General features: G+C 33.9%; 1 protein-coding gene across 1 annotated transcript in view; it reads right to left on the reverse strand.

The window, feature by feature from the left end:
* LOC120224399 (protein eyes shut homolog) overlaps positions 1 to 14,058 on the reverse strand; it is a gene marked incomplete at its 3' end in the record, with an annotated part of 132,040 nt that extends 117,982 nt beyond the window's left edge. The window contains exons 1-2 of the mRNA XM_039222640.1: positions 13,864 to 14,058; positions 9,098 to 10,840 (exon numbers count right to left, since the gene is read on the reverse strand). Of these exons, the coding sequence (XP_039078571.1) occupies positions 9,098 to 10,840; positions 13,864 to 13,984 (1,864 nt within the window). The remainder of the gene's footprint in view (positions 1 to 9,097; positions 10,841 to 13,863) is intronic.
* Positions 14,059 to 16,478: the final 2,420 nt, after the last annotated feature.

The raw sequence follows: 16,478 nt of genomic DNA on the forward strand, positions 1-16,478 counted from the left end.
AGTTAGATAATAACACTGTCAAGGGGTTTGAATAATAACTTTATTGACATAAAATAGCATCTCAAAATATTTTTGATTGATGTTCATAAAAGTGACAACTTGTCGTACTCTACCACATGCTTCAAGTATAAATAGATTTGGGAGGCAACAGAAATATCTTTTTTTTTTTTTAGTTCCTATGTATAAGTGACTGATGATAGTAAATAGAATTGAGAAAAACTAGGTCTGTGGAGAGGGAAATAATTCTCTTCACTGGCAGAATTTGATACGCTGGCCTGATCAATGGACAAAGGACCATAGCTCCCAGTCCCTTGTTTTCCTCAATTCTTCCCTGGCCTCTCTGGACTAAGGGATGCCATTCACCAGAAGGCTCAGCTGAGGTCTGTCTCAACATGGAACAAGGGAGCCAGTGAAGACTAAAGGGCATGAAGAATAAGCGGAGCCTCATTCCTTTCATTGAACAAGTTGTCTTTAAAATTCATCATATCTGGATTTTGCAAACTCACATTTCAATCCCAACTCAAGCACTTATTGGCTGAGGGATCTGAGCCAAGGTAGTCTCTTCCCTGCAAAGTTGTTCAGAAGCTAGATTTTCAACCCTAGGGCAGTGTTAGTTACTAAGTGGCATTGAATAAATCGTAGCTACTGTTATTACAATTATCCTAGAAACAAGGAATTTTCTATTCATCTTCATTTCTCTGATATCCAAACTGTCCACTGAATATCTGTGTTGTTTTTGCCCAAATTGTTTTCTTACTGTGACTGTCCTCTGTAAACCTTATTATAACATTAGCTGGATTACAGGACTGGATTATTTAAGCTGTTTACATCCTCTACTTGGAACATCAAACGCCCATCTTCACTCATTCTCACTGTCGAAGTGATACTTTGTCTTGAATATTAGCTGTGCCAGATCCTTCCTTGAGAACTGATAGTTGTTCTCTAAACGAGCTCTTTGTGGGCATCTAGAGTCACGCTGTGTGCTGGCTGATAACCCAGAAATAAACCATGACCTCCCCATCTTTACCATGTCTCCCTACCTGCTTAGAATCTCCTAGTATCAAGCCACTTACATATACAAAACCATCTTGACCATGATTAAATTGATAATTCCTTAAGATTACCATGTATTGAGTGATCCGGCTTCTTCCTAAGGGTCCAGACCCTTCAGCCATGTTTATTTTTTCAGTCCTAGGATATTTTCTCCCACCCCCAGCTTCCACACACCCACAGCTTATATTGCTTCAGTCATAACAGCCTTCACAGCTAAGCTTCCCTAATTTACAATAATCTGATGACAATCTTTGTGACCAATTTTAAGATAAACATTTCACTCTGTTTCTTGGAATCTCTACAATTATGGCAAAGCTTTGGATAAGGCATTATATCTATTAACACATGCTTTTGTACCGAAAGAGCATAAATACATTGAGAGAAGGTAACAGAACAATAAATGACCCAAATCACCGTGACACTGAGTATGCATGGTGATCTGTTGGAGTAAAAATAATGGGAAAAATAATTTTTAAGTGTTTTTACAAAAATCTTCCAATAGGAGGTGACATTTGATTTAAGCCTCAGGAAATGAATTTGATAAAATGGGCAACAGAAGATATTTAGGAATAAGGACTATGAACACCAAAGTGTAGAGATGTGCAACTGTATAACAGTATTGAGGAGTGGTTAGTCATAAAGTAGGTAGAGATGGGTGGCAGAGAATGGAGGTTGAATACTGTAGTTGGAATGCTTAGGATTTTCAACCTCTTCTTATAGAAAATGAAGATTCATTGTAACTTTCTAAGCAGAGGAATGAAAATCACATAAGAAAAACAACTTTGAAAGTATTGTGGGAAAGGGACCAGAGAGAATAAAGACTAGAAATAGGTCACTCATTTTAGAGAGTGCTGCATTAGTCCAAAAGAGATGGTAAGAGTTTAAACTGGAGTAATAACCATTAGCTAAGGGGCGGGGGTGGTGAGAGAACTTTGTAGATAGAATTCATAGTACTTTTGATAGAGTTAACACTGAAGCTTGGAAATCTAGATAGATATAAATTTCATTTCTTGGATATGATTCAGTGGAGAAAAAAGCATAGGTAGAGTGAGAGATGGAGGTTGTGGTGTTGGAGAGATAAAGATTTTATCTTAAGTGTTTGAGGGACTAATTTGTCTAAAGATAGAGGAAAGTATATCTCTAAATATATTTGAAGCTATGAGTGTAGGTCTTACATCTCCAATGACAAACTGTGGAATAAAAAAATAAGAGTTGAAAAAATAGAAGAGTGAAAGGTGTGGAAAGAAAGGAAGGGAGGGTGGTTTTAGAATGGACCCTATGGGAGTCTACCAGCTAAATGGTTAACATGAAACTGTGCATTAAATTGGTCTGGCAGAGGTGGGAAGAGAATTCGAGTACAGCCACAGCACAGACAGTGCCAGGTACATAATTTGTTGAGCCCAGTAAAAAATGAAAATGCAGATCTTTTGTTCAAAAATTTAAAAAAGCAGGACAAATGTTCCTTTAAAGGTCCTAAAATAAAAGATTTTTCTTTCTTTTGTGTTCTCTTTTTCATCTTTTCATGGTATTTTTTACTTGCTCCTTAAGATCATTCTAAGAAAATTTAAGATTTTCAATTATTAGCATATATTTTACCATTCGTTTTTATATTATGCAATGCCTGTTTTAAATGCAAATATAAAAGAATTTAACTCTTAAATGACATAATCAAAATTACACAATTCATATTTCATAGCTATTACATGCATTTTGTTCTAAGCAAAAAAAAAAAAAAACCAAACATTGACATAAACTCAACTGCTTTTATTCTTCTTCTTGTGATATGCATATTATTTTTTAAAAAATATTTATTTATTTTGGGAGAGAGAGAGAGAGAGAGAGTGTGCAGGGGTACAGGCAGAGAGAGGAGAGAGAGAATATCAAGGAGACTCTATAGAGTGGAGCCCTACATGAGGCTCAATGCAGGGCTCAATCCCACAAACCATGAGACCATGACCTGAGCTAAAATCAAAAGTCAGATGCTTAATTGTTATGTTACATGCATATTCTAACACCATCTGGAACCAGATGTGTTCCATGATACCCTTACTGTGTACTTTCTTTGAAGTATACCATGAAGTATACTATGGCTCTACCAATGTAGGGTCCTTGTGAGTGTACGGCCTTTGTGACTGCACAATTTACACCCCTAAAATCAGCCCTGGAGCTTCACAAAGAGATTATGGGTATAGACCACAGTCTGTGGCTCTGTAGAATGGTACAGAAGATAGGGATAGCATAATAGAGTTAATCAAGTCTGAAATATGAACTTTTCTGAGTCCATATGAGGCTGATATTTACCCCTTGGTAAAAAAGTAAAATATACTAACCTGAGAATTGTAAACACCTCACACATATTGCTACTTCAGTAATTGGCAAAACTCTGTAAAGGACAAATTAGTAAGTATTCTACCTTTGCCTCCATCACAACTACTCAACTTAGCTGTCATAGTATGAAAACAGCCATAGACAGTATGCAACCAATAGATATAGCTGTGTTCCAGTAAACAATTTACAAAAACAACTGGTGGGCCAGGTTTGACCTGCAGGTAAAACCTTGCCAACTCTGGTCTATACTAATAATTCTTCCAAGGTCACATACTGCTGTGATTCAACAACAGAGGTGAAAGTGTTTTGAAACCAAAGAATTGTAACATGCACGTAAAAAAATCTGTGTTATTAACTATATTCACCCTAATATGTTTTGCATATGACATTGATATTAATATTCATTTTGGTGATAAGTGGGAATAACGTACCAATAATGAATAGTCTTTTTTTTTTTTAAGTTTATTTATTTTGAGAGAGAAAATGTGTGTGTGTGAGAGGGAAAGAGGCAGAGAGAGAGAATCCCAAGCAGGCTCCACACTGTCAGAACAGAGCCCAATAAAGGGCACGAGCCTGTGAACTGTGAGATCTTGATCTGAGCGCAAATCAAGAGCTACTCAACCAACTGAGCCATCTAGGCACCCAATAATGAATAGTCTTGAATACTGCAAACTAGCAAAACACAAAAAGGACAAGGCATTCCTTTGTGAAAGATATTGAGAGATGTACAGGAAACAAAATGGCAGGATTTTACTTATGGTTAAAATCTGTGTGCTAGTTTCAGCATACATAGTTTGACCTGCAAAACCAGCTGTATGCATTACTGAGTCTAAATGGGATTGTTTATACATGCAAGTAAATTAGAACAAAAGTGACTATTAGATATTGTGACAGAAGCTTGTGTTTTCTATGCACATACTTCCTTGCCTACAAGGGACAGGATCTAAAGAGGTTCCTTCTGCAGTAAAGTAACTTGAGGAGGGGTAGTAGGTGGTTTCATGTTTTAGCTGAAGTGAGACATCTACTTCAGTTCTTAGAAGTTTCACCAAAAGGAAAACTTTTTGGGACACCTGAGTGGTTCAGTTGGTTAAGCACCTGAATCTTGATTTTGACTCAGGTCATGGTCTTGTGGTTTGTGAGTTTGAGCCCTGCACATCAGGCTTCGCACTGTCCATGCTTTCAGAGCTTGCTTGGGATTTTCTCTCTACCTCTCTCTTTGTCCCTTCTTCCTACTCTCTCTCTTTCAAAATAAATAAATAGCATTTAAAAAAACTAAAAAGGCATAATTCATATCTGAGTGTCAGGTCCAAAGCAACAGGTAAGCAAGCAAACAAGTTACAACAGTTTCTGCTGTCTGTCACAAAGTAGTCAGTTGAAATATATGTGAATATTGAATAAAATGATGTGATTAATTTCATTCCATTTTTTCCTAATTTTACTAAAAAGTGAAGAATGCTACAGGAATACAACTAATGATTTCAACTTGTATATAGTTATTTAGTTTAAAATATGTGGATGGAATGTTTGAACATAAGATCTGTGTTACTTCAGAAAAATATTTTATAATTTCTAATTGATTTTTTCACTATAATAATGCTAATTAACAATGATTTTATATCTTTATGTGGATAATTGTAAGATCTTATAAAAACTCATTCTTTTAATCTAATAAAATAATTAAATATATTTTCTGAAATATTTTTTATTTCTCACTATACACAAATATTTATAAAAAATTTATTGACTATAAAATATGTAATCAGTATGAAACTTTTAGAAAATAAAAATAAGTGTTAGAAGCAATATTGATGTTTTGGAAGAATCCCTTATATGCATATGTGTTGTATCATGTACACATGTATTTGCAAAATTGTTGTATATCTGATTTTATAACTTCTGCTTAATAGTATTAAAGGAACAATTTTCCATGTCAATATTTAAAACACCCACCACTATAGGGCATATTTCTTTTCAGATAGTTATTATTTTAATAGCATTTAATAATACAACTTTGGGTATATCAATCCTAAAATTGAGATGTTATTTTATTTTTTAAAAATATTTATTTTGAGAAAGAGAGAGAGAGAGAGAGAGCAAGCATGGAAAAGGAGCAGAATGAAAGGGAAAGAGAGAATCTCAAGCAGGCTCCACGCTGCCAGCGCAAAGCCAGACGCAGGGCTAGATCTCACCAACTGTATGATCATGATCTGAGCCAATATTGAGTCAGATGTTCAACTGACTGAGCCACCTAGGTACCCAAATATTATGTAATTTTAAAAATTCTAAAATTTCTGGTGGAAAGTAATTCTTCAGAAATGTGGTGCCAACTTCTTTCCCTACCAAAAGAGTGGTACATCTTCACAAATAGTATTACAAATGAAAAAAAAATAATAAAACACTGGCAAATGGATAAAATTTGTGTCTCATTTTATATGTTATATCTTCACATCACATCACAAATGTGATTTTTAAATACTGTTTTACTGTCTGTGTACAGCAACTTGTTTTCTTTGATTTGAAAGGGTATTTATTGGGGTGCCTGGATGGCTCAGTCGTGAAGTGTCTGACTTCAGCTCAGGTCATGATCTCAGGTTGGTGGGTTCGAGCCCCATGTTGGGCTCTGTGCTGACAGCTAGCTCAGAGCCTGGAGCCTGTTTCAGATTCTGCATCTCCCTCTCTCTCTGACCCTCCCCTGCTCACACTTCTCCCTCTCTCTCTCTCTGTCTCTCTCTCAAATAAATAAAACATTAAAAAAAGAAAAAAAATGAAAGGGTATTTATAACCATGTATACTCAATGAGGCAACACGTTTTTGTATATATTTGCTTTGTATTTTATATACTTTTAACTGCTTTAACATATGTTTATGACAGTTTTTGGCATAGAAGATTTTAATTTTAGTTATTCTACTATAAAATGTACTTACTATCAACATTTTATTTATAATTTTCCATTTTATTTAAAATTTCCCATTAGAGACAAAATAAATATTAACTTATATTTGATTTGGATTATTTAATGTTTTATTTTGTAATTTTATGTAGTTAGTCCTCATAGAAGTTATTCAGGTATAAGGGTATAGAGAAAGAGTTTTCAAAATAACAGAATGCATCAACACAAGTTAGTGACTGTGAAAATCTTTATCAAATCTCTTCTTTTATGTAATTTTATGTAATCTATGTATCTGGACTTTTTATTCTATTCCCTTTTATTTGCATCCCTGTAATACCATATTTTATTATAATTTATTTTAATATATTTCATAAACATACAATACTTTTAGTGCCATTTCTATTCAACATTTCACTGGCTATGCTCTTTGACTTCAAAATCACTTGATCAAGTTCTATATATTATCCCATTTGAATTTGTTTGAAATTGCTTTATACTTTTCAAAAGTAGTGTTTCTTTAGTATTAAGGGCTCACATTTTAAAGAGTTCAAATAAATATGTCATATATCTCCATTTAATTTACTTATGGTATTTTGGTTAATATATTTTCTATAAGATTTTCTAAATGATATGTAAGAAATATGTGCACATACACATAGAAGACATTTTGACTTATAAGTTTAATGGATTTACCTCTATGTTTCAACCTTAAGAATGGCATTGAAGGGGTGCCTGGGTGGCTCAGTCAGTTAAGCACCTGGGTTTTGATTTTGGCTCAGGTCATGATCTCATGGTCGGTGAGATTGCCTTCTGTTGGGCTCTCCACTAACAGCATGGAGCCTGCTGGAGATTCTCTCTCCACTTCTCTGTTTCTTCCCCTCCCCACTCTCTCTAAATAAGTAAACATTTTCTAAACATGGTGTTGAATATTGTTATAAGCTATACCTTTTCTTTATATGAAGAGATTATTTCAGATGTGTAGATATGTTTTTAAAGATCATTTTCGGCTACTGAATTGGTTTGGCCAATGGGAGCACCTGCAAGTGACTAGAAGACAAGAGGAGAAGGAAGCTGGGTATACATCTCCTGGTCTACTCCTGATTGGTTTGCATTGGATTGCCTATGTTTTCTCCCTAAAGGCCATAGCTTCTATGAACTGGTAGTTTTCCTCTTTTTGGGTCTTGATAACTGCTCTTTCCTTTGTCCCTTCAGGACTCAAGGAAATGATGATATCCTGCTGTTACTAGTCCCTTCAACACCATACTATCTCTACCCATATCTTTGTAAATAATCTTTTTTTTTTTTTTTTTTTAATTCTCCCCAAGTACTCAGCTGGAGTGTGCTATCTATTCCCTGATATGACCCTGGCCAACACAGTGGATGAACATACTGGAAAATGCCAGCAAGTGCTTTGTAAATTATTGATTAACATGTCTAAAATAATTAGGGAGGCAAGGGAAACTTAGAAGAAGAGTAGGCGAATTGGAAAAGATCAAAATCACCAAAGAGTGTTTGAAATTGGAATGAGGGAATGGGAAAAATGGAATGTGACAAGGTTTTGCTCATAAAGGCAAACTTAGGATTTTATTTCCTGGAAATGGAGAATTCGTGTCCTGATTATTTTCAAGGGATGGCTATGGGACTAATTGTATGAGAGGAGAAGATGTAACTCTTTTGCATTTATTAAGAACCTTATATGTGAGAAGTGATACATTAGGTATTATTGATGAGTCTTAACAGTTATACAACAAGCTATTGCCTTATAAAAGCGCATGGAAAATACTACATTAAATTTGTAAATAAAATTTATGTTATTTTTAGAAACTTTGTAAAGAAAGTCATATCACACTATACGTACCAAATACAGGATTTGATCTTTCAAATTATTGAATTGCCAGTCACAAATGACACACCTAAACATATGAAACACTGATATGTGATTCTACTGAATCATACACACAAAATCTATAGATATACATACATAACACACAAAACCTATACATTTCTCATTGAAGGGAAGTCAAATCAATACCACAATTACACAAGATTGAACTTTAAATAATGAAAAAATACTTTCTCTTCTGCTAAATATTATTGAAATTTTTTTCCTGCTTGTTTCCCAATTTGACAGTAATTATGAGGGTAGAGGAGACTAATAATTTCTAAAATTCTTTAAAGTAAGAATTGCAATCTCAGAAAAGTGGCTTTTCATTAATTATTTCAAGACTGACTTTAAATTTACATATGGGATACTATCTTGTTTCAATTTTTTAATTTTTTTGTGAAATAAAGGTCATGAATTTAATTTATATTCTGATTTCTACATAATGAAAGCATCACAGCTTTGCATTAAATAATGATAAACCATGCTGGGTAGAATGGCAATACTCAATAAATTCCCTTGATTTCTTCATCTCCCCATTAAAAAAAATACCAGCACTGAAAAAAAAAATGTTAGAAAGTGTATGTTATATTGTGTTCCACCTGACAAAGATTCTATTTCAAGAAATGAGAATAATAAAAGTTATTCCTAAGCTTTGAAAGATCTATGTAATGAATTGAACTAGTTCAGTTTCTGATTGCTTGCCAGCAGTGTAGCTGTCTCCAACATACTCCTGTATTGATCTAGTAGCCTTTGTGGCAGTGCATAAAGAATAACCATCTGTGTCAGGTACAACAGCAAGGTGCCATCCCCATTGAACTTGCTGCTACCCTGATTACAAAGAGGCTGTTTAGAGCACCTGGTGACCACGACAGGCTCTTTCTTCACTATAGAAAAGAAACTCATTTCTAAAAGTTTACTGAACTGAAACTGAGAAACTCACCAGAAATCATCAGCTGAAGAGGTGTTGGAATGAACTCCAGTGAAGACAAAGTAAGCGATCTACTGATGGAAAGCCTCTGGCTTGCAGCAGGAGGTTGCACACTAGGCTGAAGTTCCCATTTGGGCCACTCTGAAGGAGCTGTAAGCTCTTCTTTTAAATCAGATGTTAAGGTCAGATAATCTGTATAATATGTCCAATCTGGCACAAGTAGAGACATGGGAAAAGAGGCCTGTATTGGGTATGAATGAGTTCCTGAAACTTCACAAAATGAGACCTTAGAGGTTACTTCTGAAAATTCAGACACTGAGTCTATGTAAGGAGGCAGGTTGTTTTTGAGGTCACTTGAAGAGATAGATCTTGGATGATACTGTAAATTTAATACAAAATCTAAAGAACTATCACGTGTGTGAAGTTCAAACTGTTTATGAGATACTTTACTCTCTCCCACGCCCAATAAATTATCGTGATTCAGTATCTCAGTGAGGCCCATGCTTATATGATATTGACCCATTGTCAATAGTTTTAAAATGTTCTCTGACACAGAAGGATCATCAGTAGTCAGCTGTGAAGTCAAATCAGAATTCATCAAGTCTGAAGAGACAGTTTGTGAAGGGACAATGGAGAAATAAGTCTTATCCAAACATAAATTAACATCCAAATTACTTGATAGTGTAATGGATTCTTCTAAGGATGAGGATAAAATTCTTCTTTTTGTACTCTTTTTAGAAGGAAATAAAGATGACAGTTCTGTGAATGCCACTGATGGCATTTTTTCAGTAGCAGAAGACAACGGATGCCCAGAAGTGATAGTTTCAATTCCCATTAGTTCATACCAGCTGGCTGATATCTCTGAGTTCATCCAGAAGGTCTCATAAAAGTGGGACTGTTTGCTATTCAAAACTTGATATGAGAATTCATGAGAGGATTTTATTTCAGTCATAGAACATGTTGCACATGTTTGGCTTAATTCACTTAAAGAATCAGCAGCCTGTGATTTGATGTTTGTGAGTCTCTGGTTGCTAGATGCTTCAGTAATAACCTGGTATTCACTGGGAACGGAGGCTTGTGTAGTGAACTGGTGCAGAGTTGATGAGTTTAAGATGGCTACCTGTTTAGATATAATTATCTTAGCAGGAGAAAAGGGAGACATTGAGGAGCTCAGCAACCTCCAGTACTCTCTTCTTGAAATTAGGGAAACAGCTGAATATTCTTCAATAGCCTCTTGAGCCCCCCTAGAAACAATTGGAGGTGCACTTGTAGAAGCGGTTGCAAGCAGGAATCCATGGGAGAGTAATGAGTGCCTCTTTAACTTAATATCAGCCCCTGGAATGTCAGTAATTACTGAACCCACTGTGCTAGTAGGTAAGGCAATAGTCTCTTTGTTCACAAATAATAAAGATTCTGTAGGAAAAATAAAATCTGTCATGGAAGAAGAGGTGATAAATGGGGTCCTGTCTTCCATACTGGGGAAGAAGTATCCTGCTGTGGCTGCTGAAGTGTGCATAGGCATATGTGATACAGACTTTTTGCACCAGACAATTTGCACTGAGTCATGAACACCAAAATTCAGAAATTGAGAAGAGGAAACATCTGTGGAAGAAGGAAGACTGTATTTTGCTGAAAGCTCTCTAGTGGAAATCAGTTCTTTGAATAAATAGCTTTCAAAAGATATGCCAATACTTAATGCTGCCAAACTAGTAGTTGGGAGAGCATCATGCTTGATAATGTCTGTCTGTTTTGAACCTTCAAAGAGGAAAAAGAAACAAAAAAAGAATAAGAAAACTGAATTAAAAATGAACAACTTGGGCCCTAGACTGCATCTTCTGCAAATTGTACTGCCTCCTCATACCCATTATGTGCAGACAAATGCCTCTGTAAGTCATTTTTCTAATGGAAGTGTATGAGTAAGTTTAGTCATTTCACAAACTGCATAAATGCAAAGGCTCTCATTATTCACACTCCACTGAGGGTCAAAGTTGACCAAATTGTGTTACATAATCTTGAGAAAGAAGAACAAAGCTGGAGGTATCTTGTGCCCTAATTTCAAACTATACTACAGGGCTATAGTAATCAAAACAGTATGGTTATGGCATGAAAACAGACTCATTGATCAACAGAATAGAGCTCAGAAATAAGCCCACTTATATGCAGTCAATTAATCTCTGCCAAAGGAGGCAAAAATATACAATAGGGAAAAGGTAGGCTATAAAATAAATAAAAGGTGCTGGGAAAACTGGACAGCTACATGCAAGAAATGAACTGGACTGCTACTTTACACCATATAATAAATTCAAAAGGGCTAAAGAATTAAATGTAAGCCTCAAAACCATAAAACTAGAAGAAATAATAGGCAGTAAGCTTTTTGATATCAGTGTTAGCAATACTATTTTGGACCAGACTCCTTAGGTAAGGTCAAGAAAAATTAAAATAAACAAATGGGACGACATCAAACTAAAAAGCCTTTGCACAGCAAGGAAACCATCAATAGAACAAAAAAAAAGTAACCTACTCAATGGGAGAAGATATTTACAAATCACACATCTGATAATGGTTAATACCCAAAATATATAGGGAATTTCCCAACTTAACATCAAGAGAAGAAGCAATCTGATTTTAAAATGGGAAGGGGCACCTGAGTGGCTCAGTTAGTTAACTTTTGAATTTGACTCAGGACATGATCTCACTGTTTGTGAGTTCCAGCCCTGCATCAGAGAGCTTGGGATTCTCTCCATCTCTGCCCCTCCCTTGACTGCTTGCTCTCTCTCTCTCTCAAAATAAATAAATAAACTTTAAAAATGTACAGAGGACTTGAATAGACATTTTTATAAATAAGACATATGAATGGCCAGCTGGCACATGAAAAAATACTCGACATCATTTATCATCACATAAACGCAAATCAAAACCACAATGATATATCACCTTAATTATGTCAGATTGGCTATTATCAAAAAAAGGCAATAAATAACAAGTGTTGGTGAAGATGTGTAGAAAAGGAAACTTTGTACACTGTGGGTGAGAATTGAAATTGGTACAGCCACTGTGGAAAACAGTATGGAATTTCCTTAAAAAATTAAAAATTAGAAATACCATATAATCCAGCAATTCCACTTCTGGATATTTATCTGGAAAAAAATGAAAACACCAGCTCAAAGATATATACATGCTTCTATGTTCACTGAAGCATTATACGCAATGTCCAAGATATGGATGCAATCTATATGTCCGTTGACAGATTAACGGATAAAGAAGATATGATATATATAAACAATAGAATATTACTCAGCCATAAAAAAGAATGAAATCTCACCACTTGTGACAACATGGAAGAACCCAGATGATATTATGCTCAGTGAAATATGCCAGAGAAAGACAAATGCTATATGATTTTATTTACATGTGGAATCTAAAAATAAATGAGCAAACAAAACAAAAACATAATCATAGTTACAGAGAATAAACTTGTCTAGCAGAGGAGGGACAGATGAGTGGGGTGGTCAAAATAGATAAAGGGGATTAAGAAGTACAAACTTCCAGTTAGAAAATGCATAAGTCATGGAACTGTAATATAGAGCATCAGGATATAAATAATATTGTAGCAACTATGTATGGAAGCATATGGCAACCAGATTTGTCATGGAGATCATTTAATAATGTATAGAAATATAAAATCACTATGATGTACACCTGAAAATAATAGAACATTGTATATAAATTATATTTCAATTATAAAGAAAAACAATATATATGTGATTTATTTTATATTAAATTTTATATTTATTCTATAAACATTTTTACTCATTTAACATATTTATCTCATATATTTTATTTACACATATAAGCAGAGAGTATTCACAATGGGAAAAGAAAGAATTGACATATTCCAAACCAAATGGCTCCTTTGAATAATATAACATGAAAAATTACAGCTCTGTCACTGATAGACTCAATGAATATATAACATATTGTTTTTAAAATATTAGAAATATTATTTTACTTTATAAATAGGCATAGTATGCTTTATATTTTATAACATTGTATTTCAACTTAAGTCTTTAAGAGAACAGAAATTAAGAAGAAAAAAATAGGGCAGACTACCTTTCTGTTTATAATATCCAATAGCCCTTAAAAATATTTTTCCTAAACAAAGAATACCTTGTAAGGGGTATAATTCTCATTCTTATTATCCTGAGTGACACTGATTGTAAAAAGATTTAATATGGAATTTAGCTTATACTAAATATTATATTATGTATATAAATATTATAAATATATGGCATCATTTGATTTAGTAAATTAAATAAGACATATTGAAACATACTCTAGATGTCAAATACTCTAAAATGGGAAACATGCAGATTAAAAAACTCCAATAAATTAATAGGAATATAAATTTATATATAATGATTCAGGGAACATTAAATGAAGATAGAATAAAGTAAGTAGTACATGGTCTTTTTAAATAAGTTTTACGGATAGTTAAAATAGCTAGGACTGGAATCCAGTTATCTACCAAAATTTACATATCATAATAAAGATGTTAATGAACACTTTTACACTATTTCAGAAAGAGTATTTATTAGCAAAGAACATCAATATTCTTAAACCAAAACTTAAAATTGAAATGAACAATTCTAAAATAATTTTATATCCCTAAAAATCATGGATCTCAGAAAAATAAAGACTTGAAATAAGTCAGAAAATATGTTTCAATACACAACTTGATCAAATTCAGTCTTTTACGTATCTTATCCTCATCTACTTACCTGGATCAGCTGGGTAACTAGTCATTATGGTCCACAGTCTTGTAGCTCTTGGTGATGGAAAGCTACTGATTGAAGTGTCAGAAGCAGGTACTGTATATGTTCGTGTGGAAATGGCATCCATTCTTTGATGGACAGGAGGTAAACAGGTAATTCTGCTTATTTCAGCACCACAAAAAAGCCCAGTGGAGCAGATCTGCAAACAATAATTATAATAACTAAGTTCACAGTTTCTTTGTCCCTGAGAGAGAACTTTTAAAGTTAGTTTTGAGGCATTTTCTAGTCCTATTCGATAGCTCAAATAATTGCCTTATTTTGCTAGAAAATAAAGTCTCCATGGTAAATTTTATCTGTATTTCAAAACTAATCTTTCAAATTTTGAATGTGAAAATTTATTTATTCTTAATTTCTTTACTTTTAGCCAAAATACCATTTCACATTTCCTTTGAGGATATTTTTTTCCAGTGAAGAATTTTTGCTGTGTCGTAGTCACTATGGATCTAAAAGCTTTGTTACAAATTATAAACTCTTCTGCTCTAAGTGTCGTATTTAGTTGGAAGCTAATGCAAAATGCAGTATATGCAGCAGATAATTTGAAAACATTTTCTTGTGATGTTTGAACCATTTTAATTTGTACTGGCTTACAGAGCAATGATTCTTATATGATTTAGTTTAACGTGAATAGCCTATTTCTGCCATATACTTGTAAGATTATTTCTGCATAAAGAAATTGTTTTTAGCTTATAGTGAAGAGAATTATGATACATACATAAATAAGTACAAATGTATCAGGGGATTCTCCTTTAAATGTAGAATTAAAACTTTGTTATAGTATTTGTGGATTTTGAACTTTAAGAAAATACTATTCACATATTATTTAAAAATAGTAACGCATGCCTATTTTCTAACACTACAGACATATTCAATAGGTATCCTTACTTCACTGTGCTAGTATTTGTCCAAGATTGTATCTAATTTGCACAAAATGTAAATTTTACTTTAGCTATCCTTTTGTCTTCTGTTTTAGAGTTATAAATTCTGTGTTCACTTTCAACTCACACCTGAAAGTTTTTATAAGGTCAGGTTATATAACTGCTTTAAAAAATCTAACATGTAGAAAATGGTAAAAAGTGAAGCTGGAAGTGATAGAAGAAACAGAAAGAAAAAATATGTTTTATGATTCCACATATTAAGGACTAAGAGATTTGTCTTTTTCTCCACTCAAGAGTAAGCAGCAAGCCTTGGAAAGAATTCAGATTGTTGAAAATATACACAGAGGTAGGATAGGGATCAGAATGCCAATATACTAGATGATGGTGAAAATGTAGCTATTATACAGCTCAAAAATGTTTGCATGATCAATATTTTCCTCCTAAATTATAATCTGAAGCCATTATAAACTATCTTGAGTAATCACAACCTCAGGGTTAAGGGATCCTCAAAGTCCCATGATCAACAAGTTTTCCCCATGTCACCATTGCTGCACAGGAATCATAGATTTCCTTGAGGTACATTAGATCAGAACATGCAAAACAAAGTGATTCAAATACTGACATATGGCTAAGATATTTCTGTAAGAATGATCTGGAATACTTGATATTCACAGACTAAACTATCTTTAGACAACTTTACATTGGCACTACTAGCATTTTTCTCTATGGTTCTGATATGTTCTTCAATATTGTTCACCATTATATTACTGGATATGTTAACACATCCATTCTTCCTTATGATACCAGGAAGTCATATGTTCTCTTTCCTATGTTGTATTTCTAGGCTCACATCCATCATGTGCTCTTCTAAGAGTTTAAGTCTCAAAGGTGAATTTATTTTCCTAATTTTGAGCTTGATAAGAAACATCTCGTTATATTCCCAAGTGCTAGCAATTAAAATCATAAAGCCTTTTTAAAAATTAAATGTTCTTCCAAATAGATTTCAATATTTTAATTGCTTGAACCCTCTCTTCTCCTCCTCCTCCTACAAACACACACACACACACAATTTATCCTAGAGAAACTTCTATATTTTCCTTAAAGTCCAAAACTGCATGGCAAAGCTTCCTACATGTTAACTAAATCTATTTCTTCTTCCTCTTGGACTACATGTTTTACTTACTCTCATGTTTATGTGAGACCATGTTATTTACTTCTAATCAATGAAATGTGAACGGTCATGAAATAAGTCACTTTCAGACTGGTCTACAAAGTCGGCTATGTATGAACCTGCAGGCTCTTCTTCCATGTGGTGACTTCAGAAAACACATGTAAATGATATAGGAGGCACAAAAAGGAAGTATCCCAGATCCACAGATCTTTCTTTGAAGGAGAATATCTGAAGTCAGAAACACTCACATGGACTTCATATTAATGAAAAATAAGTTTGTATTGTTCTAGGAAAAATTTAGAAGTTATCATTGCAGATAAGATCTTTTGAATCAGAGCTTTACAAGAATATGGCCATTCACTTTCCATGGTCATCTACTTTCCATGGTCACTGTGTAGCCTTCTGTGTCTTCACTCAACAAATATATCATGATCAATTACTAAATGTCAGTGATTGTTGAAAGTGATTGGAATAAAATAATTAACAATATAGGCAAAGTTTGTCTCATTACATAG

Source organism: Hyaena hyaena, unplaced genomic scaffold (genome assembly GCF_003009895.1).
Source record: "Hyaena hyaena isolate Hyena2069 unplaced genomic scaffold, ASM300989v1 scaffold_1170, whole genome shotgun sequence".
Classification (NCBI taxonomy): Eukaryota; Metazoa; Chordata; class Mammalia; order Carnivora; family Hyaenidae; genus Hyaena; species Hyaena hyaena.